General features: G+C 43.5%; 1 protein-coding gene across 1 annotated transcript; it reads right to left on the bottom strand.

The window, feature by feature from the left end:
- Positions 1-267: 267 nt before the first annotated feature.
- tmem106a (transmembrane protein 106A) lies at positions 268-27,094 on the bottom strand. The gene is made up of 7 exons (XM_072487263.1): positions 26,861-27,094; positions 24,110-24,173; positions 23,831-23,990; positions 21,468-21,608; positions 20,336-20,379; positions 6,992-7,045; positions 268-5,939 (listed from the first exon to the last, which is right to left on the bottom strand). Exons 1-7 carry the CDS (start codon positions 27,078-27,080, stop codon positions 5,792-5,794), a joined length of 831 nt encoding a protein of 276 aa, XP_072343364.1. The 5' UTR covers positions 27,081-27,094; the 3' UTR covers positions 268-5,791.
- Positions 27,095-27,478: the final 384 nt, after the last annotated feature.

A 27,478-nucleotide genomic window follows, 5' to 3' on the forward strand; every position in this document is an offset into this window, starting at 1 on the left:
TTGGCAGGTTCTGTTATATCTTTTGCGAGAATTCCATTCTATTTACTACCAAGGGAAACATGGGGATTTGGAATTCATGATGCATGCAAACCCCAATGTATCTAAGGTGATAATATTTAATTTTCTCTTTACTGTTGATCCTTCTAACCCATTACAAAATTAATAATTTGTAAGTAAAATCTGAATCATAACTGTCCAAGTTATCATGCAACTGATTTCCATCAATTACAAATCACTATGCATTTATATTAATTCGACCTCACAAAGAAACTTCAATTATCCTTTAATCAGCAACAAAGCCACAATTACAAGTCGATTTATTTGAAAACATAGGGCAATATCAATCTAAAATAACGCTCAGTGTGATACACCACTTTCTACAGAACTCTACATTTAAATTAACATTTTATCATTGGGCACAGTACATCAAAAATTCAATAGCCAGTTATCTTTTCGCTGTGCACATTGGCTAGTGGCAGAGGATGAATACAAAGCATTTTTCCCATATTTACAAACGGGTGGCACCTTTAATACCAATACTGTTCATTTTCCTAGTTTTCTTGGACTTCAGAAGCATGGTTACCATGTTACAATATTATTGGGTTTACACATGGATAGATGCTCAGTGACGATTGGTGATGCAATGATGTCACACCATCAATTATTAGTAGAAATTATTTTATAATCAGATAATATATTTTTTAAATATAAATTTAGAGTACCAAATTCTTTTCTTTCCAATTAAGGATCAATTTAGTGTGGCCCACCCTGCACATCTTTGGGTTGTGGGAGTGACACCCATGCAGACACGGGGAGAATGTGCAAACTCCACATGGACAGTGACCCAGGGCTGGGATCGAACCCGGTACTCAGTTACGTGAGGCAGCAGTGCTAACCACTGTGCCACCATGACGTCTCTGACAATAATAATAATAAACCCTGCATTGATGGTTTTCATACTAGTTTACGTAGTGCCCAATTCAGGGATAGCTTTTTGCATGGCAGCAGTTAAAGCCTTTTCAGGAGAGAATGATCTCCACTAAAACATGGAGTACCTCTCCCAATGCACTGTCAAGTAAAATTGGGAAATTCTATGAATCAGTTGGCCAGCTGACACTGATAAACCGGTTAGCCCTTGTCACTTAATTATCTAGTTAACCAACAAAATCTCAAGTCTACTCTTCGGCGCAATTACTAACTAGAGTTTTAAACCTGCCTTCCATTGAGAAGAATAATTAATTCACAACAGCTAATTGAACCATGTCACACTGCAGGAGTAGTGGTTTACCAACTGTAGTTTAATAACAGTTTGTGTTTATCCCATGATTTACCAGTAATACAGACTGACGACATTAATTGCACAGAGGCAACATATTTCACAGACTTAATTAATTATCGTGTGCTGCCATGAAAGGTGTCTTTAGTATGCTTAATGATGTGGAATAATGATAACTTCAAAAGAAGTACAAAATTGAAACTTAATCCAAGGGTTCAGATCACATTGCAAAACAGCACAACAAAGCTTAAATTCATCTGAAGCTCAGGATTGAATTTCAATATTTAATTCATGGCTTAATTTCTGGTATTGCACATTTAAAAATTGTAACTAAAGTTATGTAAACTGCATTTCAGCGGTATGACTTGCTTTATTTATATTAGATGTCATTTTGGGGTGCGTTGCAAGCTCAAATGATGTGCAGTGAAGTATTGTGCTCATTAACTCCCTATCACAGGTTTATCCATAAATAATGAGTGAAACATAATGCACAGTAAATCACTAAAATAACGTCCTAATTGCAAAATATTTTTTATTCGTCAGTTCCCTCACATCTATTTATTGGATAATAAAGGTGTTAATCAAATGACCTAAATTAAAGTACCTAGTTTAGTGTATTTCAGTGACTAATGTTAGCATGCGTATCCAAGCAAGTTCTCAAATGCTTCCCTTTCTCTCCTTTAATTTACTGAAGATTCTGACTGAGGAAAATTCCACACGTGCCACAGCTCTTTCGTACCTCGTTCAAGGCAGTGAATAGTGGTGGCCAGTTCCCATCCAAACACATCACAGGCAGTTACTAGCAGGAATTGGTGGATTGTAATCAGGAACTCATATACTTCACTTACCTAGCGCTGGGGCACGGAGACTACCTGTAGCATGTTAATGCTGCCCATGCTCAGATAAACACAGACTAGAGACTGAACCTGACACTTTCTGGTCTGCATGGCTAAATACCATGTAAGCCATGAATTTACTAATTTAGGCAAGTCTGAGTAATTTACTCTCATTTCTTCTATCACATACATTGGTTCTCAAGGGCTCAAATTTTAAACATAGTATTTTTGTGTGTCTCGGCCTTTCAGATTAACACACCATTTTTCAATTTGGTGGTTATAATTGTGAAGCATAAGGCTTAAACGTTAATTATGCACACCTATACAAGAGGAATCGCAGTACATTAAATTACAGCACATTGCCATGTCAAGTGTGTGCTAACAACATTTTCTGCACACAGCTATTCTGCTTATTTCACAGTTTCTGGGTCAAGATCCTGCAACTCCCTCCCTACAGGACTGTGGGAGTACCTGCACCACATGAGCTGCAGTGGAGAAGGAGACTCAGCAGTTTCTCAAGGGCAATTGAGAAATGGGCAATAAATACTGGCCTTGCCAGTAATGCTCACATCCCACGAGTATTAATAATTTAAAAAAAAGATAAGGAGGCAAATATTCAACAGTAATAGAAAGAAAAAAATGTCACGACACAGACATTTTAAGTATGTACATTTTAAGTTTGTGGCTTGTGGATAGTGTCACACATAATTGCTAATAAAATAGGATGTCCTTACATCACATAATAGACCTTATATGTACCCACTAGACCTTATATGCATGTACCCACCATGAAAGAAACAAACCCATTACATGAAAGTGATCATCCTGTCAAATTGAAAAGCGAGGAAAATCAAAATATATTCTTAGTATCTTCACACAAGACATTTTAATAAATCGAGAGTACTGAGTATGCTATTTATCAAAGTACAAATTCTCCTAGTTACTATGTGTATCAATAAATTGCTTGAAGTGCCTATTTTAATATATTTCAATCACTAATGTTAGTATGCGTACCCAAGCAAGTTCTCAAATGCTTCCTCGTCTCTCCTTCAATTTACTGAAAATTCTGACTCATTCCACAAGTGCCAGCTGCTCTCGCGTATCTTGTTCTCCCACACCCCCTCTGACCCCATGTTTGCTAGCTTTAACAAACACAATTTAAAGTATCAGAGACATAGGATAACTTTTAAGGATTCACATCACAGCTCATCCTGGTATACCACCAACACATATCTGATGTGCCCACAATGTTTGCTCCTTTAAAATCATTGGTTTTGTGATAATCTGATATGTCGAGAGATGCCATAATGTAGCCCTTGTGTCATTCAAATCAGCAATCAACAAAGACCATCACAGGGGACAGATTAGATTGGTTTAATCAGGCTTTAATACAACTATTTTGGTTATAATTTCAGCTAAACAGATGGCCATAGGTTTGAACTATAACATTAAGTGACTTTTCTGTGACCTACAGTTACATGTAACAAAACTCTACACTGGGATTAAGTCCCACAGAATCTATTTGCTCAGGTCTTCCTCGAAGAAAGCCTTGTTCGCCACTCGATTTTATACTTCCATTGCAAGCAACAGAAAATGATGTCACCAAACCCATAATATGATTGGACAGTGAGTTCAGCTGAGAAACTAATTTATAACTGAACCATGGATATGGCAAGATTATACTTGGGCCTGAAACATGGAATGCAGAGAATGATTCTTTAAATCTAGAAATGCTGACATGAGACAACTTTACAACTTTGGTGATGCATTCAGGAAGCAATGTTCAAAGTGGCTGAGACATTGAATAATGATCAAAATGGTGACTGGACATAATGCAAAAGATTTCACATATATTTGCAAACTGTGTTTGGCGAGACATGTAGACCCACAGTAAAAAGCATTTGGTGCTTTGTGCGCTAATTTGATGGAAGCAAATCCTGCCCAAGCCAATTAGTTTCTAACATGGTCATTACTGGTGAAGACACATCGGAAGTGACAAAGTAAGTTTTAAAAATGTTTCTCTTCAGCAAATTCCATCCAATGGGCAGCAACTACTCTTGAGAACCATGTATGGTAATAATAAGTTCTTCTCGTACACCCATTAAAATACACCTTGGACCAGAATTTGTTGGGGTCTGTATGGATTGGTTTGGGGCAAGAACAATATCCTGCTTTAAATAACTTTAAATCCCCTAGGATTAAAAATGTTTGAGCAAGGATTACCAACTGCCCCTAGAATGTGTTACATTGTGATTATGATATGGATGGAACATTACAGCACCTTGTGTGCTAATTACCATTCTTCCTGCCCCCAAATGTATTTGAAGTGTGCACACAAATGGGAAATGTTAATGTGCTCCCCAATGTACTAAAAGAGAGAACATTATAGTGAATTTCTACTATTAATTACAATAATAAATGTAAGGCTTTTAAAATAGACTTATTTGCTCTGTATGGCTAAGGTATGGTCACGCTCAAAACTACTTTAGTGCTCATGGACTGGGGACACTTTGAACTGGCTGTACAATATGGCTAAGCATTTATCTAAACAATAATGCTTGCTTTTTTAAAAATTCCTCTCCAGCATTCTTGCTGATGGCATCATGCTGCGGTATGGTCCCATGGTCATGTGTGGGCCGTCAGTTCACGTCTGTAACCAGTTCAATAGGGAGTATCACATTTGAGCCCAATCTTAAGCTTCCCCAACATTCACAATCTGGAGCGGGAACTATGGTCTTACTTTTCCTGCCCTAGCACGGGTCATTAAGCCAAACTGTACACTTTAATCTTTCACTGCCTCTTTCCAAACTGAGATCATCCAAGTCAGAACAAAGCAGGGGTCAAAATGGGATCATCTTGACCAGTGCGACCCAGTGCCACAACACACAAAGCATTTACCCACTGAACAATATAGGGCCAGCACTGAATATTTTATATAAAATATATTAAAATTAGCTTTAATTTTCAGAGTCACACAGCGGTAGAAACGTATTAAACAATGCAACTTTCTGGAATACACCAAATGATGAAATCAGAATGTTGCATATCTGACTTTGCTTGATAAATTATTTTGCATATTCCATCACTCCATCGTGAATATCCTGCCTTTCTATAATCTAAATACTTTTGATAATTCTACATATATGTATCTTTATATGAATTTCAATCTTCATGATCTATAAATGCTCAAGAACCTCCCAGGTGTGAGCTAGAGGGATGTTTACAGATGTTGCACAAAATAAGTTTTCTGTGTCTTATCTCTTCTAATAGGAGGCAACAGTCTAATGAACGAATGGTGACTTATTTAAGGGATCATACATTTAAATTTGGAGGCCTTGAAAAGTGCAGCTATTATATCTGAAACAGATTAACAAACATCAGTTCACAGTTCAGCCCCTGTTCACTCCCCAGATAAATTTACTCACCTTCCAGCTCTGGTAGTTCACCAGAACTGTCAGATTAGCAAATCGCCATTACATGCTCAATATCCCAAATTAATGTATTCCTCTACAAGGGTGACATTGCCACACAAAGCAGTATAAAATAATCAGGCACACGAGTGCATAACTGGCTGATGGATTGTCTCATCAGTCCAGGAGCACAATATCTACACACACAGGAGGAAGTGATTGTGCCATGCTGGAAGCCTTTACTATAAAGGGCACTAACACCATTTCCGCTAACTGAGCACGTCTTGCAAATGGTTGCCCTGGGAAGGGTAGTAGGGGCTGTGAAGATGGGTGGTGTTGGAGCCACAGTCAACGTATTGGTAGGCATCGAAGGAGACTTGTTCAGAGTGTGACAAATACCAAGCTGTCACCGTTGCTCTGGAAAAGATGGAGAAGAATAAATCAAAAAAACCTCTCAGCTGTTTCCTGCTATTGTTTTCACACACACTTTAGGAAAGCTGAAGCTGCATTTACTTCGCTGATCCATTTCAGCCATCAGGGCTGCCTGCAGCTCAGCTATTTCTGCACTTAACAGATCTAGCTTTAAATAACTTGCACAAGTGCATTTGCTTTAAAGTGACTGGCTGGTAGCAGCAGCTTCTCAAAGTGCAATTATATTTGGGGACAAGAAGGATGTGACTGAAACCAGAACAAATTTCTGGGTAGGGGATTATGCAGAGGCTGTAACTTTCAGCCCAGTTCGAAATTGGAAGGAACAGCACATTCTTAGTACTACACAAAAGGTCAGATTGCTTGAGCAAAGGAGCCAGATGGGAATGGTATTGTAATCACACGTGTACACAACAGTATTTTAAAGCAGTACTCCAGGATGAGACCTTTTCTATCCAATCATCAAGCTTATGCGGAAGCCACAACAAAAAAAAAAATCAATTGGTTAAGGGAGTCACTATTGCACAGAAACAATGTGCTTGTGCAGAACAGTATATCCTGGGCGGAATTCTCCCCCCCCCACCCACGCCGGGTGGGAGAATCACCCGGGCGCCACGCGAGTCCCTCCATGCCTTAGTCTCCCGATGTGAGAATTGCGCCCCCCATCTTTCATGACAGGAGGGATCACAATTACAAGTTTGTGAATGAGACCATTCCATTTCTCCCTTCAGAAATGGGATGTACAGAACGTATGCCCCGCAAAGGGAAGAAAATAGGGACAAAAAGAGAAAATGCTGGAAAAACTCAGCAGGGTTGGCTGCATGTGGAGGGAATAAGAGCTCTAATGTTGCCAGACCTGCTGAGTTTCACTTGCATTTTCTGTTTTTGTTTCAGATTCCAGCATTCGTAGTATTTTGCTTTTACTTTTAGTGAAGAAAATAGGGGTTCGGTTTAAAAAAAGTGAATTACAGGTTCATTTACTTGGGGTTAAATTTTGCATTCAGTCTACCAAGGAAAAGGCCTAATCTTACAGTACTTACTGTATTGAGATCACAATATTGTGCACTTTGATTTCAGGCATTGTGCAGTAATGGCTTAAAGACAAAAGGAAAACAAATTACAGATCCTCTGACACGCATAACAGTACTTATTAACATCTTTATTTGTATATTGTCATGGTGCCGCCAAATAATTCATCTTTCACCATAAATAATATTTTCGAGATACCATTGACTTTAAATGATTCTTTGTACCATAAATGCAGTCACTGACGGGGATTTTCTGCTAGTTATCGCCAGTTAGATCTTCGGGTCCCGCCGATGGCGAACCATCGCCACAGGTTTTCCAGCGGCATGGGGTGGATTCAACAGGAAATCCCACTGACAGCAGCGCGACCAGAAGATCCTGCCGCTGGCAAATGGCAGTCCACCTCCCGCCGCTGAGAAACACACAATGGGGGTGTGTGGACTATCCTCCCCACTGTCTAGGATTCACACAATGCAGAACACCCACTATGTTAGATCTGGAAGATGTAGCAATGTGTCTCAGCACCAGACATCATCCTAAGGAGAGGTGAAAAAGTTGGAAGATGCAATTGTATTTAGGATTTCCAAAAAGTAGGAGCAAAATTTATTATAGTTGCCTTAGACATCCTCTAAAAATGAATCATAAATGTGTCAGCTTGGCCCAGTTAATATTTTCACCTGAATCAGAAGCTTGTGGTTAAAACCCCACTACAAAGTTTGGCACGTATTCTACACGGTCAGGCCCATGTAATACTGAGCGGTTGTCAGAGGCAGTGTTATTTGGATGCAATATTAAACCAAACCCCATCTGCACTGACAGAATCAGAAGCTTGTGGTTAAAACCCCAGTACAAAGTTAGGCACGTATTCTACGTGGTCAGGCCCATGTAGTACTGAGCAGTTGTCAGAGACAAGTGCTATTTGGATGCAATGTTTTTTAAAAAAATATAAATTTAGAGTACCCAATTCATTTTTTCCAATTAAGGAGCAATTTAACGTGGCCAATCCACCTAACCCTGCACATCTTTTGTGTTGTAGGGGCGAAACCCATGCAAACACGGGGAGAATGTGCAAACTCCACACGCACAGTGGCCCAGAGCCGGTTGGGGTTATGACACTACCTGAGAAACTCCTACAATAATGTCCTAAGACTTAGATGATTGAAATCCAACAACCACAACAATTTTCCTTTGTGCTAGGTATAACGCAGTGGAGAGTTTCCCCCTGATTTCCAATGACAGTTTTCCGAGGATTCCTTGATGCCACTGTTGAATGCTGCCTTGATGTCAAGGGCAGTCACTCTCACCTAACCTGTTGATTTAATTCTTTTGTCCATGTTTGGACTAAGGATGCAATGAAGTCAGGAACTGAGCGGCCCCGGTGGATCCGAAACTGAGCAGAAAGCAGGTAATTGCTGAGTAAGAGTCACTTGACAGTGCTGGTGATTAATTCACTGATGATTGAGAGGTAATTGGTTGGGTTTGTCCTGCTTTTTATAGACAGGACATACCTGGCCAATTTTCTAAATTGCTATGTAGAGGCCAGTGTTGTAGTTGCGCAGCAAGTTCTTCTCGCCTTGATTTGATCCGATGGCTGTGGGATTGCTCAGCTCTATCTATCATGTGTTGCTTCCACTGTTTGGTATGCATATAGCCTTGTATTGTAACTTCACCAGGTTGACACCTCACGTTTAGGTATGCCTGGTCCTGCTTCTGGCATGACCTCCTGCACTCTTCATTGAACCAGGGTTGATCCTCTGATGGAACATGGAGTGGACGATATGCTTGGCCACGAGATTACAAATTGTCGTTGAATACAATTCAGCTGCTGCTGATGGGACCACAGCGTCTCATGAAGACCCTCGAGTTGTTAGATCTGTTCGATATTTAACTCACTTCAATGCTAGTGCCACAACATGATGGAGGGTATCCTTTATGTGAAGATGGGATTTTGTCTCCACAAAGACTGTGGATGTTCACCCTGACCAATACTGCCATGGACAGATGCATCTGCGATCCGATTGGTGAGAATGAAGTCAAGTAGGTAGTTTCCTTTTTGGTTCCCTCGCCCTATGTCCTGTTTGACTTATCCAGCTTGTCAGTAGTGGTGCTAATGAGCCATTCTTGCTGATGGTCACAAGTCCTCCACCCAGAGTACATTCAGTGCCCTTGCAACCGTCAGTATTTTTCCAATTGGTGTTCCACATCAGCTGAGGGAGGGTGGTCAGCGGTAATAAACAGGTTTCCATACCCGGTTTGGCTTGATCCCATGAGATTTAATGGGATCTGGAATTAATGGAGGACTCCCAGGCCAACTCTCTCCTGACTGTATACCACTGTGCCACCACCTCTGGTGATGGAATCGGACATATCGAAGGATGGTGAAGTAGGCCATTTTCCAAGACCATATTTTAATATCATCTCATCAAACATTCTTCATTTATGAAACTGTTTTATTGGACTGATTGGCACCGTTTAACATTTATTGGACTGTTTTATTGGACTGATTGGCACGGTTTTGGGATATTTTGATAACGGGAATAAGGAATTAAGACTAAAATAAGGATAAGAACCGCATGCAGAACTAATTGGTGTGACTAACCCAGGATTGTAAGTGAAACCGCTGTCTGTGCCAAGGCAATAGGACAAGGGAGTGCTTGACTCAAGGTGCCCTACCTTAAATCGAACGTTAAGAGGAGGAATCTCCCATGCTAAGGTTGGGTGTTGAAGCTGGCACTGAGAGGCACAGGCACTCAGGGTGCAAGGCACAGACAGTGTAAATCGGGTAACAACAGAGACTCTGTAGGGGCGAACAACGCAGAGTCGACACAGTTACTAATTATAACAGGGGCTTTGATAACAGATACACATGTGTAAGTGTTGAGGAAAAGGGGACCCGATCCACCCTGACCAAGAGACACGACGACGGAGTGTCCATTAGAGGCCCGGGCAGAGTTTGATAACCTTGTTCGTCTGTAGGGAACACCACAATCCATAGCAGGGTACCAGGGAGCTGAGGCTCCCTCTTTGGGGTGAAGGATCAGCCTTGCTAGTGGAGGTGGTGGCCAAGCGGGAGGCGTTGTACTTAAAGGGGCTGGGGACAAAAGACCAGCACACATCCCAATAAGACAACACAAAATAATCCAAGCGTGAGGTGTCAGGAATAGTTGGGGGAGCACAGGGGCAGAGACTCACTGGGGCCCCACTACGAGACCCTACAGCAATACAGACGGTGCTGGAGCAGTATCAGTGATAAGGGGATAAGAGAGAGAGAGTTGGGGCGCTGTTACTGTTGGAACCAGCACACGGGGGTTGCAGGACTGCTAGACAGAAAACTGGCAGACCACGTTACTAAGGGAGAAACTGCAGTAGCTCTCATTTTTAAGTATTTGTTAGCCAGAGAAGCGATAGTTGCAAAGATGAAACGGAAAGAGTGGAACGCATCACAACCTTTGGAAGATCAAAGAAAATGGGTGGACGGAGTAAAACGGGATAAAACAAAAGTAATGGGAGTAATGTTGATGACCCAGTTAGCTGGACTAATTCAGAGGGTAAATGCCGCCATGGAGGAGAGACACAAAGAGACAGAACAAATTAAGGTGTTGCAGGAGAGAGTGAGGCAATTAGAACGCAGAAACCACACTGCGGAGATAGCGCAGAGATCAAAGGAAACGGACCCTCTGCTCTCATACGAGTCAGTGCAGAGCGATGCGACCGCTCCAGTATCAGAGTGGGACATAAAAAATTACAATCTAGCGCCAGTCACCAGAGGAGGGACGGCAGCACGACCGAAAGCAACCTATAAGCCTTTCACCCCAAGGGAAAGGCAGCATATTATGGCCTCACTGGGGAAGTTAAAACCCAGAAGCGCAAACCTGGAATTTTGGGGCGAATTAGATACACTCTGGGTAGGGCACCAGTTGCATTTAAGGGACATACACCAGCTGGTCACGGCAGCCTGTCCAGCGGATAAATGGAGGCTAGTGGCAGGAAGGCCAGCGACCCAAGCAGCACAGGACTATAATGGAGGAAGGTGGCCACATGCCGTTCCTGTAACGGCTGAGATAGACGCCCAGCAGGCATTCTTCACATTATTTAAGACAGAAATCCAACGGGTCTTAGGGAACTCCACCACTAATTGGAGCAGGATCACAAATACTAAACAAGGACGGGGGGGAAAGTGCATCGGAGTTTGGAGAGAGATTATTCCAGGTATATAAGGAGTGTTCAGGACAGGACAATGTGAATAGGGGAGACAGGGCTTTCATCCAGGCATTCAAGGACGGGCTATCAGAGGCACACCAAGAGATCCTTAAGATGGGGGTGATAGCATCCCAGGACTATGACGAGCTAGTCGAGTGGGCTAGCGGGATAAAGGAAGGGAAGGTTGCCCAGACAAAGCCCAGACCAGAGAGGACCGGAACCCCCCCATAACGGAGGTGAGGGAAGAACCGGGCTCAGCTGCTACACGTGTGGCCAGCCAGGGCATATGGCTAGATTCTGCAGGGGAGCACCATTCAGGGGGAGACCAGAGAATGGCGGACCCCGCTGTGTCCACTGCCACAGGACAGGGCACACCGAGGCAACGTGTTGGGGGAAACATGGGAGACCCCAAGACCACTACAGACCAACCCCGGAGGCACTACATTCCCGGAATTCACAAGGGTGACTAGAAGGGACCCCAAACCCGGGAGATGGGAGACAGGAGAGGATTAGTGTAGCCACGCCCACAGAAGACAGTGAATCCCGACAGAAGCCGGTGTCCACACACCCCACACGTCGACCAACACCAGTCAAAATCTCACAACCCGTAGCTCCCGTTCAAAGCAGTAAAGAGGGAGATAGGATATATGTGGAAGCCTTGGTGGGGGGGGGTAGGGAATGCCACATGTTAGTAGATACGGGAGCAGCAATATCAATTACAAACCTGCCCTTGCCACTGACCAACAAAAGAATATATACATAACCGAGGTAAGGGGAGAGAGAATGCCCGCCTATCTTAGCGAGACCACATTAGTAGAAGTCAACCACAAGTACATTCCAATGCAATTTTACGTATGTCAGAATAATGAGGGCACAATCATGGGAAATGACTTAATGAGGGAATACCAGGTGCTGATAGATTGTGGGAAAGGGAAACTAATTTGGCCACAACCTGACGGTAGGAAGACCGAAATAGGGACATTAGCAAGCCACCTGGGGACGATTGGGGTAGCCCCCATTGTGGCCCAAGATTGGGATAAGGAAAGAGAAGGGTTCGGAGCCATCTGCGCTTCCATTCCCGAAGCCTGGGCTAGGACAAAATTAGATACCGGGCTAACCGACACAGAACTGATAAAAGTCCCAGGACCGGAACACAAGCCCCACCGGCAATACCCTATCAAGCGAGAAGCGCAAGAGGCAGTGGTAGAAATAGTCAAGGGTTTGATAGAAAAGGGCATCCTCAGGGAAACCACCAGTACCACCAATTCCCCCACATGGCCAGTCATAAAACCTGATGGGAGCTACCGGCTCACCATCGATTACACAGGTTTGAACAAAGTGACACCTAAATTACACCCCATTGTGGCAAACCCCTCGACTATTTTAAACGGATTGGCACAAGACCACAACATTTTCACGGTATTGGATACAGCAAATGGGTTCTGGTCCCTTCCACTGGACACAGAATCCCAACACAAATTCGCCTTCACTGTGGGAGAGAAACAGTACACATGGACTCGCCTCCCACAGGGATTTCACAACAGCCCCGCCATATTTCACAGAACAATGAGCAATAGCCTGAGTAGGGTGAAATTGCATGAGGACAATACGGTCCTCCAGTATGTGGACGATGTATTAATAGCGTCCAAATCAGAAGAAGGGCACAAAGCAGCCCTGTATTCAGTATTAAAAGGATTGGCGAATGCCGGGCTGAGAGCCAGCCCACATAAGGCACAAATTGCAAAACCTCAGGTCCTGTACTTAGGACACCTAATTTCCCAGGGAATTAAAGAAATGCCTGAAGACCCTAGAATCGGGACGGATCGACGGGAGTCAGTCCGCTCAGGTAGCAGAATTAGTTGCCCTCACCCAAGCCTTGAGATTAGCAGCAGGGAAGACCGTAAATGTGTACACGGACAGCCAATACGCGTTCGGCGTGGTCCACGACTACATGTCCGCATGGGGAAGGGGGCTCATTACCACAGGAGGTACCCCCATTAAACATCAGCAGCGGATAAGGGCACTGTTAGCAGCTAGTGAGCAGCCTAAAGAGGCTGCAGTAATTAAAATAAAAGCCCACCAGCAGGAACCAGGAGGGGACACCCAGGGGTGGATTCAATTCAAAGGGAATCAGGCCGCAGACACAGCGGCACAGCAAGTCTTAGAAAACACCGACATTAAAAGCCTGCCCCTTGCAGCGATAGTGGTAGAACAGGAAGCAATTGATATACAGAAATTACACAGGGACATTCCCCAACAAGGACGAAATAGATGGGAGGAGTTGGGCGCAGTTAAAGGGACAGATGGGGTGTGGAGAAAAGATAACCGGGTATTGGCACCAGGATGCATCCAGACCACATTACTGGAACTACACCACGGACTCCCCCACACAGGCAGGGATGCAATGATACATAGCCTGGGGAGAGAGTGGTGGTGGAAAGGATTGGGACGGGATGTGGCTACATACTGCCGCAGATGCACTGTATGTGCACAACACAACCCCGGGAAGCCCATAAAGGTAAAGATGGGACACCAACCCAGACCGAAAGGACCCTGGGAACAGATACAAATGGATTTCATAGGACCATTGCCTCCCTCTCACGGGAAAACATACTGCCTGGTAATAGTAGACCAATTCACCAGGTGGGTGGAAGCATTCCCCACAACCAATTGTACAGCCCCAACGGTAGCCAGGATCTTGGCAGCAGAAGTCATTCCCCGATGGGGGATGCCAATTCAGGTTGATTCGGACCAGGGAACACACTTCACAGGAAAAGTTATGACAAATATTTGCCAACTATTGGGAATAAAACAGAAATTTCACATCCCCTACCACCCACAAAGTTCCGGGATGGTGGAGAGGATGAATCGGACTCTAAAAGTAACCATAGCAAAAGCAATGCAATCCTCAGGTAGGAATTGGACAGAAGTCCTACCTGCAGTTCTGATGAGGCTTAGGGCGACCACAAATCGAACTACCGGCTTGACTCCATACGAGCTGATGACCGGGCGAGCAATGCACTTACCCAAAAGCATTATTACAGGCGGGACAGACGTGGGCCCGATAAAGGATAAGATCCGTCAAAACATCCGAGACCTTAGCACCCAATTAAAGGGGATGCGCCGGTCCGTAATTCTAAATCAGGCACAGGTCGATACAAAAGAGGACTCAGAAATATTACCGGCGGTCCCAAAAGCCGGGAGTCGGGTCTTAACAAAAATGCTTCCTGCAAAACCAGGATTTGTCCCGAGATGGCACGGACCTTACGAGGTCATTATTAGCGGAGATACCTGTGCCTGTATAGATATAAGGGGACAGGGGATCTGGAAACACTGGACCCAATTGAAGCTGTATGAAGACAAATGAATTAAAGATATTATTTTTCTTTTATATTTAAATTCCACAGGGACCAGGAACAGATCGACTATCAAGACATCGAAACAAACAACTTTTAATTTAATTACCGGTTTATTTTCTGTATATACTATAACTATAAAAAATACTGTTGTAAAAAAAAAAAAAAATGATATGGGAATAGGGACACATTTGATGATAGCCATGACCATTGTAAATATACTCCAACACGAGGGTTAGGGGAGCAGCACCACCAATCGTGGAAGAAAACCTATTCCTGAAAACACACATTCAGATCTATGGGAATAGGACCGCTTGTTACCCTTCAGCGCGATCAGTAAACTCCCTATTCATCGCGACACCAGGGTGGCTCCCACAAGAGTTATTCACTATCGACACATCAGGGGCGCCCTGCAAGGAACATAGTGGGTACTTTAAACAAGGGATACAAGGGAGGTGTGTAGAGCTCACTGAGCCGGGAATTCCGGAGGGGGGGGGGGGCGGGGACCCCAACAGGTACAATGTTTTAAGGGAAAGGGATGGGGGTGCGTGCATGCCTTTGTCCCTAAAAACGATTTGTGCGCTGAGACACATTGTGCTCTCCAGGAGTGCCGGGTCCGGGAAGGACACTTCACCTGTGACTGCAAGCAACAAAAATGCATTGCCACCACCGCGGGTAGGCAGCTCATATGTGGCAAGTGCAACGGCACCCACGTAAGCTCAGCCTCGTGGACATACCCATTCCATTCTCACCAAGGGGTACAATCGAGTGGGCAGTCCCGGGGGAGGGAAGGTTCCACAACATGGAACCATGGGGTCAGGCGACCCAGGGGTAATGCATGTTATCGGATTAAAGAGGGTTATGTGTTTTTATTTTAAAATATATACATGATGGCCACAGACAGGCCTCCAATGTTCTTTGCCGTAGGGACAATCAGACCCCTCACGGTTCCATGCCCAAGCGAAGGGCATGTCCAGAAACGCATAGTGACCAGGGCCATCAACGCAAAATTCTGCGCCGACTGGCAGGCCCCTGTCACATTAGGATCTTCTTTGGGATATGGATTTCTGGGGATACTATCCCTAGGGGGCGCAGCAGGAGTGGTTAGTGCCAAGAATAGGAATTTCTTCATATGCGGACTGACCATCTTAGGGAACAGCACCCTACAAGCACTATGGGCAATTGACCAAGAACACGCGGAGCTCAGACTATACACACAGCAAACGAGATAAGCAGTCGACTATCAGTTAGCCAGACACGGAGGGGTATGCACCATCATCAAAGAAAAATGCATTACATATGTACATGACGAAACATTAAACATAACAGCAGCCATGTCAAAAGTGGCTTGGATACAAAAGCAAGTGGATAGCTTTAAACAGGGATTCGCATGGACTGATGAGTGGTTAGGGTGGTTGTTGAACACAGTTTGGGGAGTATACATCATGAAAGGATTAATTTTAGTAGTAGCCATCCTGTTCACACTCTGCCTGGGCCTAACTTGTATTAAAATGATATGTGCGAATATTGTATCGAGAACGCTACCCACTGCCAGTATCCAGATGCAAGAAGTTCACACCATAGAGGAAGAGGAACAACAGCAAGGACGACATCTGCACAGGTCTTTATACCTCTGAAGATCGTCCATTGGGGGTCAGCCATAAATGGGACCCCCTGGACGAGAGGAGGGATTGAAGTAGGCCATTTTCCAAGACCATATTTTTATCTCATCTCATCAAACATTCTTCATTTATTGGACTGTTTTATTGGACTGATTGGCACCGTTTATAATGTGCCCACAATGCAGAAGGGGATACCCGGATGGACATTCGTTTAAATCCCCTTCTGCACAGATGGAAGACCCTTGTTCTGCCCAGCAACAACACGAACCTGCGTCTTAATGATGGAAGACACTTGTTCTTCCCAGCAACAGCACGAAGCTGCATCTTAAAACGGCCCCATGGCCAGGAGATCGGGATATCTGCGAGTCAAGACCCTGGCAGTGGGATATATGGCACAACTGTATTGCAAAGACTTATGAAAGAATGAAATAATATATTAATAAAATGGCCAAGGCAGGCAAAGAAACCAGAATAGAAGGAATAAAAGAAATGTACAGATTAGATTAGCGTCCCCTACACACACAGCAGGACAAAAATGACATTAACACCTCATCTAGCAAACACAGAAACAAAAGCATAGTACAGATAATCTCATCAACACGGACACACACCATACAGATGCAAATTGACAAAGATGCATATTCTCAGTTTAAACCTGTCTGAGAGATCTAAATCAAAACTACCCTTTAACTATTATGTATGAGCAAATGTTCCCACTCGAATTTGTATTCCTATAAAAATCCAGAGCGAATGTGTAATTGTTGAGATCAACGTGGACCAAGCCACTGTTTCTGAGCTGGCTGCGTGGGTCTCCCTGAAGGCTTCAGTAATTGTACAATAAAGAACAACGCTTTGAACCTTGCCTTGAGACTCGGCCTCTTGACTGCACTGGTACAAGGGATTTTTCCCTACAACAATGGTGATTGTGGTATCTGGGATGTTGTATGCAAGGTATAATTTTCTGAATACGACCATGTCAGATTGATGCTCGACTAGTCTGTGGGGAAGCCCCCGATGTTAGTAAAGACGACACTGCAGGGTTGACAGGGCTGAGTTTGCCATTGTCATTTTCAGTGCCGGGGTTATTCCAGGTGGTCTCATTCTTTTTAGACTTTGTAGAATTATGATACAACTGAATGCTTGCTGGACCATTATAGAGAGCATTTAAGATTCAAGCAGATTGCTGTGGGTCTGGAGTCAAATCTAGGCAAGACTGGGTAAGGACAGCAGATTTCCTTTCCTTTTTTAAAATAAATTTAGAGTACCCAATTCATTTTTCCAATTGAGGGGCAATTTAGTGTGTCCAATCCACCTACCCTGCACATAGAACATTACAGCGCAGTACAGGCCCTTCGGCCCTCGATGTTGCGCCGACCTGTGAAACCACTCTAAAGCCCATCTACACTATTCCCTTATCGTCCACATGTCTATCCAATGACCATTTGAATGCCCTTAGTGTTGGCGGGTCCACTACTGTTGCAGGCAGGGCATTCCACACCCTTACTACTCTCCGAGTAAAGAACCTACCTCTGACATCTGTCTTATATCTATCTCCCCTCAATTTAAAGCTATGTCCCCTCGTGCTAGACATCACCATCCGAGGAAAAAGGCGCTCACTGTCCACCCTATCCAATCCTCTGATCATCTTGCATGCCTCAATTAAATCACCTCTTAACCTTCTTCTCTCTAACGAAAACAGCATCAAGTCCCTCAGCCTTTCCTCATAAGATCTTCCCTCCATACCAGGCAACATTCTGGTAAATCTCCTCTGCACTCTTTCCAATGCTTCCACATCCTTCCTATAATGTGGCGACCAGAATTGCACGAAATACTCCAAATGCGGCCGCACCAGAGTTTTGTAAAGCTGCCACATGACCTCCTGGCTCCGAAACTCAATCCCTCTACCAATAAAAGCTAACACACCGTACGTCTTCTTAACAACCCTCTCAACCTGGGTGGCAACTTTCAGGGATCCATGTACATGGACACTGAGATCTCTCTGCTCATCCACACTGCCAAGAATCTTACCATTAGCCCAGTACTCGGTCTTCCTGTTATTCCTTCCAAAATGAATCACCTCACACTTTTCTGCATTAAACTCCATTTGCCACCTCTCAGCCCAGCGCTGCAGCTTACCCATGTCCCTCTGTAACTTGTAACATCCTTCCGCACAGTCCACAACTCCACCGACTTTAGTGTCATCTGCAAATCTACTCACCCATCCTTCTACGCCCTCCTCCAGGTCATTTACAAAAGTGGCAAACAGCAGTGGCCCCGAAACAGATCCTTGTGGTACACCATTAGTAACTGGACTCCAGTCTGAACATTTCCCATCAACCACCACCCTTTGTCTTCTTCCAGCTAGCCAATTTCTGATCCAAACTGCTAAATCACCCTGAATCCCATGCCTCTGTATTTTCTGCAGTAGCCTACCGTGGGGAACCTTATCAAATGCTTTACTCAAATCCATATACACCACATCAACTCTTCATCCACCTGTTTGGTCACCTTCTCAAAGACCTCAATAAGGTTTGTGAGGCACGACCTACCCTTCACAAAACCGTGTTGACGATCTCTAATCAAATTATTCCTTTCCAGATGATTATACATCCTATCTCTTATAAACCTTTCCCAGATTTTGCCCACAACAGAAGCAAGGCTCACTGGTCTATAGTTACTGCGGTTGTCTCTACTTCCCTTCTTGAACAAGGGGACAACATTTGCTATCCTCCAGTCTTCTGGCACTATTCCTGTCGACAAAGATGACTTAAAGATCAAAGCCAAAGGCTCAGCAATCTCCTCCCTAGCTTCCCAGAGAATCCTAGGATAAATCCCATCCGGCCCAGGGGACTTATCTATTTTCACACTTTCCAGAATTGCTAACACCTCCTCCTTATGAACCTCAAGCCCTTCTAGTCTAGTAGCCTGAATCTCAGTATTCTCCTCGACAACATTGTCTTTTTCCTGTGTGAATACTGATGAAAAATATTCATTTAGGTTGTGGGGGCGAAACCCACACAAACACGGGGAGAATGTGCAAACTCCACACGACAGTGACCCAGAGCCGGGATTGAACCTGGGACCTCGGCGCCAGGAGGCAGCAGGGCTAATCTACTGCGCCACCGTGCTGGCCTGATTTCCTTTCCTAAAAGAACCTTAGTGAACTGGATGGGTTTTTACGACAATTGAAGGATGGTCACTATTACTGAGACTAGGGCTCGATTCAACTAAATGGGAACAAAGTCCCCTAGTGAGTGCGTTTAGCCACTTGTTTCCCAGTATTCGCAGTGCCAAGAAACACATAGCTATACAACGTGACTCATGTTGCATAAGGGGCCTCAGCGGAGAATGCACGGCTGATGCTACAAATAGCCCCGTTTTGTACGTGGGGAGCTCCGTTCGCAGGAACTCCCCAGTGTAGCGAGAGAAATCCGAAGCGATCCCCAATCCCCTCCCAGACCAAATGCACGGATGCATGAAATGCCAGCTTGGCACCTTGGCAGTATCAACCTGGCAGTGCCCATGCCAGGCTGACACCCAGGTGGCACTGCCAGAGGTCCAGACCGGCACTGTTAAGGTGCCCAGGTGGCACCAGCAGTGCTAGGGCACCACCCTGCCCAAAGGGCAGGCAGCTGGGGGACTCCGATTCCCTGGGAGACCCCCACAAGTGCCATTTCGTCTCGTCCGGGTTTGTGGGGATCAGTGCTGAAAAGCGATCACCCGAGGCGAAGGGAATGAATCCCAAAGCATCAGGTACCTTGGGAATCTGCACATTAAAGTGAGACTAGCTGCCTCGGTCTAATATCCAGATTTGCCAAAAAGTGATCCTGCCCACAATGGGTGCGATTTACATTGTGACGGCTCGCAAGAGTCGTTGCTAGCTGGGTAGATCCGGGAGCGGGGTCTCACGGCCTAACTGCTTTTCAGGAGCAACGTGGCAACTGGATCTCGCCCTAGCTTTTTATTCCAGATTTTTTTAAATTGAATTTAAATTCCACCAGTTGCTGTGGTGGGATTTGAACCCGTGTTATCAGAGCATTAGCCTGGGCCTCTGGATTACTAGTCCACTGCCTTCCCCCTACTCGTATGGAATGAAATGGAAAATGTTGCTGTTAAACCGCTGCCATCTCATTGTTTTGGTCAGTCAATTACGAAACACAATTGCCATTATAATACTTACTACATGCCTAGATCATCCAGCACAGCAGTCACCTCATAGAAAATCTGAAAAACAGAAAAAAGATATAATAGGACATTCCATAGCACATGAGACAGTAAAACATAAATGGCAAAAGAAGTGTGTGTAAATTGACTTATCAGTGGCTGTGGTTAAGAATGATTAGTTACCTACAAATCTCACCAACATTGATGAAATTCATTCAGGTGTTTGAACTGCAAAAAGAAATGTAATGAATTTGAAACGCTGGTTAATTCTGGTAGCAGCAGAAGGAATCTTGTTGCATAGTCTTCCCTACATCTGTGTCAGCAATATATCAGTGATAACCTGTGCATGCTGAATTAGTTATGTGTGGGACTCATTAATGAGTGATTCTCAATAATTTGAGAGGTTTATTTCTGTGCATCTGGTCTACATATTAGAAAAGCAGAAAGCAAAACTTAAAATATATTAGTAACAAGGAATCGTCCTGATCTTCAAAAGTCTACTTATAATTTATTAGTTGACTGTGCCTCCCAATAACACCCCTCTAACTTTTCTTCCCTAATCAGTCCTGCTGTGGCTCCAACCTCCAATATGTGTAGGTGTATTTGCTACAATAGAACACATTGCATGCTCAAGTTGCTTTAGAAATTGCTAATATTTGCCTGATGGAAAGGCAGCCATTGTTTGGGGGAATGCCTTTGACAGCAGTTTCCTGTTGCACTTCTTGTGCTATCAACAGACATGGAGCTGAAGAGGAAATCCTATCTGCAGCAGTAAGTCATTACACTACCAGCACTTTTGTTTATATTTCAGATTTCTACGGTACTTTGATTTTATTATTTACATCGGTGCTAAAAATGACCATGCAACATGGACCTGGGAAGCCTTCACTGTGAACACTACTATTTAGTTCTGAAAAGCTAGCCACATCTGGTTCGACTAGACACCAAGATAGAGCTGAATGCAAGCAAGCAATAACTAGTGAGGCTGGAAATAAATGATATTAGTGGATGCAAGTTTTACTTGGTCATGTCCTTATGCTGCTTTAGTATATAACCCGTTGAAATTATGATTAACATCGCTATTAAAAAAGCAATAAAGAGACCAATCCACCAATAGCATCCAAGGTGACGGGGCCAATATTCATTACCTGACCGCCTCCCAAAGGCCTGAAATCTGTAGTGTTTTTGATGTTGACAGTTCCAAGGACTTCATTAAAAAACACAATCTGCACATTGAGATCAGTAATACTGATGCTGTAGAAGTTGTAGTTTGTTACATTTATTATATTCTGCAAAAGAGAAAAAGGAAGTGGCACATCAAGAGCCTAAAACAAGACATGAAAAGCAACACAATACTTTAACCATAATCTCAGAATTTCTTCCTCTCCGCAAACAGTGTACACTTTTCTATTTCCCACAAAAGCCACCATTTTGACTTTTCAGTGAAATGGCAATTTTGTACCAATTAGTGCTGAGCTGTGGGTAGTTTTGTGTTATGCATTAGGATCTTAGAAGGCTTAATTGCAACTGTCCAAATCATTTCACGACCCACCATTACAACCAGGGAACAGAAACCTGCATGCAATCTGATCTCAGGTTGGAGTTGGCCATGTTCTGCTCTCCAACATTTCCTTGTGGAATAGGGAGGCAGTCTCAGTCAGATGTCAGTCCTGTGATTTTCTTGCATAGGATGTGGGTATTGATGGCAAGGCCAGTATTTGTTACCCATCCCTAATTATCCTTGATGAGGAGGTGGTGAGCCACCTTTTTAAACCTCTGCAGCCCCTCTGGTGCAGGAACACCCACATTGCTACTAGGAAGGGGGTTCCAAGATTTTGATCTTGAAGGTGGTGGTGTGCTACCTTCTTGAACCTATGCAGTCCATGCGCTGTAGGAACACCGACAGTGCTGTTAGGAAGGGAGTTCCAGAATTTTGACTCAGCGATGGTGAAGGAATGGCAATATAGTTCAAAGTCAGGATGGGGTGTGGCTTGGAGTGGAGTCTGCAGGTGGCAGTGTTCCCATGCATCTGTTGCCCTTGTCCTTTAAGATGGTAAAAATTGCAGGTATGGAGGATGCAGTCCAAGGAGCCATGGTGAGTTCTGTAGTGCATCTTGTATATGGTGCACACTGCTGTCAATGTGCACTGCTGTTACTGTGCATCGGTAGTAGAGGATGTGAATGCAAGGTGGATGGTGTGCCAATCACATGGGCTTTTTTATTTTCTTTTAATTAAGGGGCAATTTAACTTCTGCCAATCCACATATCTTGCACATCTTTTAGAGTTGTGGGGGAGAGACCCACACCACACGGACAGAGACCCGGGGCCGGGATTGAACCTGGGCCCTCGGTGTCGTGAGGCAGCAGTGCTAACCACTGCATCAGCGTGCTGCCCCAGATGGCCGTTTTGTCCTGGATGGTGTCTAGTCCAGTTTAGTTTCTGATCAATGGTAATAACTGACAAAAAAATATTTCATGGGATGCTGGTTGGGCTCATCCCTAACTGCCCTTGATGGGGGCATGCAAGAGTCAACCACAGTGCTGTGGATCTGGAGTCACATGTAGGGCAGACCAGGTAAGTGTCGCAGATTTCCTTCCCTACAAGGATATTAGTGAACCAGGTGGGTTTTTACAACAATCATTAATGGTTTCATTAGACTTTTTTAAATTCCAGATTTTTATTCAATTCAAATTTTACCATCTGCCATGGTGGGATTCGAACCCAGAGCGTTAATTACCCTGGGTCTCTGGATTACTAGTCCAGTGACAATTCACTATGCCACTGCCTCTCCATAACGCATTTGATGCCTCGGCCGTAACATTTCAGGATCCCTAACCTAGCAGTGGCCCTATATTAGTGTCCTGCCACTCTGATGGGGAATATTACATGCCCCTGGAGGGCTGAAGATGCAAATTTTAAAATACATTTTCTCCCTCAGGGAAACATTGTGCTTTAGCTTAGAACATAATTAATCCTCTCTGGGACCAATTACCTTTAACTCCTTGCATTCCTTACAGGACCCACAATGGAACCCTTCACTGCCTGCTTTCCACACGTATGGCTTCCACTCGGCCTAAAGGGGCACTGTGACCAGAATTCCTCAGGATAGTCCTGAAAGTGAACTGAAGGAGAGCAGGCAGAAGACTCGTCCACTCCATTAAAGAGTGCACAGGGCTCACATCTGGCTTATTCAGAGTGTGCTCCAGGTTCTGGGCCCTAGAAGTTATTTACCTATATTGCAGCCACTCACATGCCACAAATTCCTGCGTCCCACTGTCACCCTGCAACACGTCACGTCAGATGGTACAAAGTTCCCTTTAACGTGCACAATAATTTATCTCAACTCCAGCCTCAGCAAAGGTCAATATATCAAAAATAACTGATATCATCTAATTTTGCAATAGAAGGTATAGATGGTGGGAGCCACATTACACATGTCTTACCCCTTTTGGTACCAAGTTATCCCTATACCATAAAGTTTAAATTACATTTAATATATGATGTACCTACCGTTATTTTAAGAATAACTCTGTAATCCAATTTATCATCAGTGACGTAGGCTGACTTAATACCAACATGTTCTACTTTAATGGAACGTGGGAAAAGAAAGAAGATCGCAAGTCCACTAATCAGAAGGCTGATTACCACAGCGACTGCCACAGAAAGCTTCCTGAAAAGTAAATCATATCCCAGCATTGGAATTCATTTTCTTCTTTTAGAATGAAAGATTTCAGTTTTCGCTGTTGGTGAAACACAAAATTGTTGCAACAGTAAAATATTAATACTGACGTTCGTTGTGGTTGCAGCCTCTGGTCACTGTACGGAATCAGAGCGACTAGCTCATTCTCTTGGCCTGGAAATGTAAAAAAAAAAAGGATTAAAAACTTTAAAATACCATCAACACAGAGTAATCACATTAAATTTTGGAGCTTCTGTAGCATCACGCTCATCTCTGAATTATAAGATCATGGGTTTAAGCCCGACTTCAGAGACTTGAGCAAGTAATCTAGACTCACACTCTGGTGCAGTACTAAAGGACTGCTGCACATTCAGAAGTGCCATCTTTCAGATGTGATGTTAAACCGAGGCTCTTCAAATGGCCGTACAAAATCCCATATTATTATTCTTGGTCAACATTTCCTCAACCAACACCACCCAGAACATATGACTAGTCATTTATATCACTGCTGCTTGTGTGACCTTGCAGTGTGCAAATTGGCTGCCATTTCTTCTGACTTTCATTGACCTGGGAATGCGTTGGGACATCCTAATTTATGAAAGACAATTATTTTTCTTTTAGAAGGTTTCATAAAGGCAGTGTCATATTGAGAATGCACCAAGTAGTATTCAGCCTGTTCCTTTGAAACCACAAGATCTTATTGCTGTAAATCCCCCATCCTGAAGTCAATTCAACGATGGTTTCACTTAAAGCAACGGTTTCACTTAAACCAACTGAAGAGTAATTTATATTATGTGGAAAGTTTAACTGAAACTAGCTGGACTAAATTTACATCTTTTCAAAAATAAATGTACTGCACCAGATGACTCTTTTTTGTTTAATATGTGTTGGGTGGTAAAGAACACAGGTGATAAAAAAAAAAATCAGCTCAGTACGAATTATAGTCTAAAATATTTTCAATGATTATATTTCCATAATGGCTACCCAATCATTGGGCTGCACGAGCAAGATTCATAACAAATTGGCAGGTTAGGTTTGCCCTGAAACATTAACTCTTTTTCTTTTTCCACAGATGCTGCCTGATCTGCTGAATATTTTCAGCATTTTCTGTTTTTATTTCAGGTTTCCATTGTCTGCAGTAATTTGCTTTTGCGATAAAGCTAAAATGGCAAGCTGTACTTTTCATTGTTTTCTACTTATTTCAATTTTTGGGTCAGGTTGACATCCATTAAAACATATCCAAGACATAAGGTCCAAGTTACAGAACAGGACTGCAAATACTTTGAACTTTTATGCATTTTAAACAGATGTAACACAATGAAATGAAGTAATGCAGCCCGCTTAAAAAGATGCTTTTGCCTCCATTTAATCTTAATACTAAACAAAGTTGAGTCAGTAGTTTTGGTCAATGCTGTCTGTCAGTGTAGTGCTTCCATTATTTGGAGAGATCAGGAAGGTATAGTAGCATCCTGTAATTATTCCAAGTATAACTCAATGCTAATTATTCATTGCTTTCCCAGAGAGCCACTGCCTAGAAACTTTGTACAAAAGGTCACGTGTTCATAGGGAGTGCTAAACCTCTGTAGAAACTGACATTTGCTTGAATTTGAACAATAGGTATCTGAAGCGAGTCAAAGTCATGAAACAAGGATCTCGCCCAGTAAATCACTGCATTGGAAACACTGATTCATACAACTTCTAAATCAAGAGCATCAAAAAGCATGTCTTTCATCACACCTAACCTATGGAAAAGGATGCAGCACAGAGAAAAAAATATTTACCTTAAAATAAATGAATGCTAGTTGTCTGCCAATACTAATTTATATTACTATAAATTTGATAGTATAAGTAACAGTGTAATACTTTATAGTACACTGGCCCTAGTTCTTCCTTGGGTTGACAGAAGGACCATCAACAATGTTTGCACTAATACAGAAAGTGTTTGGAGTTATTAAAAAAATATTTTTTTATTCTCCTTTTTCACATTTTCTCCCAAATTTACACCCAACAATAAACAATAATAAATAACGAATGTAATGTCAATCCCCATATCAATAACAACGATCCCATCCTCCCACGAAACCCCAGACATTGGCCCGCATGTTAACATAAACAAATGACAAAAAGGAATCAGTAATCACCCATAGTCACCATTAACACATACAGTCCCCCCCCCCAACCCCCAATGTTCGATGTGATCCAATTCTCGAAAGTGCATAATGAATAACGCCCATGAATTGTAGAACCCCTCCATTCTTCCCCTCAGTTCAAATTTGACCTTTACAAGCGTTAAGAATTCCAGCACGTCCCCCCGCCACGCCAGGGCACAGGGTGGAGAGGTTGATCTCCACCCTAACAGGATCCGCCTTCCGGTGATCAACGAGGCGAAGGCTATAACATCTGCCTCCGCGCCCGTTTCCAACCCCGGCTGGTCCGACACCCCGAATATGGCCTCCCGAGGGCCAGGGTCCAGTTTCACATGCACCACTTTAGAGATTATCCTGAACACCTCCTTCCAGTAATCCTCCAGCTTTGGACTGGACCAAAACATATGAACATGGTTTGCGGGGCCTTCTCCGCAAAGTTCACACACATCTTCTACCCCCTCAAAGAGCCGGCTCATCCTCGCCCTTCTAAGGTGTGCTCTGTAACACCACCTTCAGCTCTATCAGCCCCAACCTCGCACACAAGGTGGAGGCGTTCACCCTCCGGAATGTTTGGAGTTTTTATTGCTTGGTTATGCCGACAGGGGAGTTTCCTTCTCCTTCAAATGTTGGTATCAGGCTGTTACTATTCGAGAAACCACATTTTGCTCGAGTAGCATCAAACATTTCAGTAATGTTGGTAAGAAAATAACCTACCTCTTGGTATTCTTCCTGTCCCTTGACAGGTGGGACATGTGATGCTCTCTCTTCCCACAAACTCTACATATGGAACATGAGAATTGGCCTCTCCATTACTGTCCTGTACCTCATTTGTGTTTTCTGTAACTGTTCTGTTAGTCTCTGGCACAATGGGTGTTGTATCCTCTTTCTTGCTTTGTCTTGGAAAACTGGGTAATTGAGAAAATGATTTGCCCATGGTTTCTTATATTTGCCCTGTAACATGAATTCAAAATATAGAATCATACTCTATGGAGATACTAATTACCAAAATCATTTTAAAAATATATTTTAAAACTTAATCAATTTATAAACCAGTATCACAAAACTTTGTCCCTTCAGTTGCAATTGAACTAACACTAACATGCTGGCCTAGCTTTGTGCTTTGAAGTACAGCTTTTGGTCTGTGTGCGTATAATTGACTAAAAGAGAACATGAGGCTGAGAAAACAATACTAATATTCTTTATTTGTGTCACAAGTAGGCTTACATTAACACTGCAATGAAGTTACTGTGAAAATCCCTGTGTCACCACACTCTGGCGCCTGTTCGGGTACACTGAGGGAGAATTCAGAATGTCCAAATCACCTAACAGCAC

This window comes from Scyliorhinus torazame, chromosome 21 (assembly GCF_047496885.1).
Source record: "Scyliorhinus torazame isolate Kashiwa2021f chromosome 21, sScyTor2.1, whole genome shotgun sequence".
NCBI lineage: Eukaryota > Metazoa > Chordata > Chondrichthyes > Carcharhiniformes > Scyliorhinidae > Scyliorhinus > Scyliorhinus torazame.

What these genes read in the sequence shown, in the direction of transcription:
- tmem106a (XM_072487263.1), bottom strand. Translation starts at nt 27,080, where the DNA reads ATGGGCAAATCATTTTCTCAATTACCCAGTTTTCCAAGACAAAGCAAG. An exon ending in AGGCTGCAACCACAACGAAC is followed by an intron (nt 23,991 to 24,109) that starts GTCAGTATTAAT and finishes TTTACTTTTCAG; the next exon opens with GAAGCTTTCTGTGGCAGTCG. An exon ending in GAGTTATTCTTAAAATAACG is followed by an intron (nt 21,609 to 23,830) that starts GTAGGTACATCA and finishes TCTCTTTTGCAG; the next exon opens with AATATAATAAATGTAACAAA.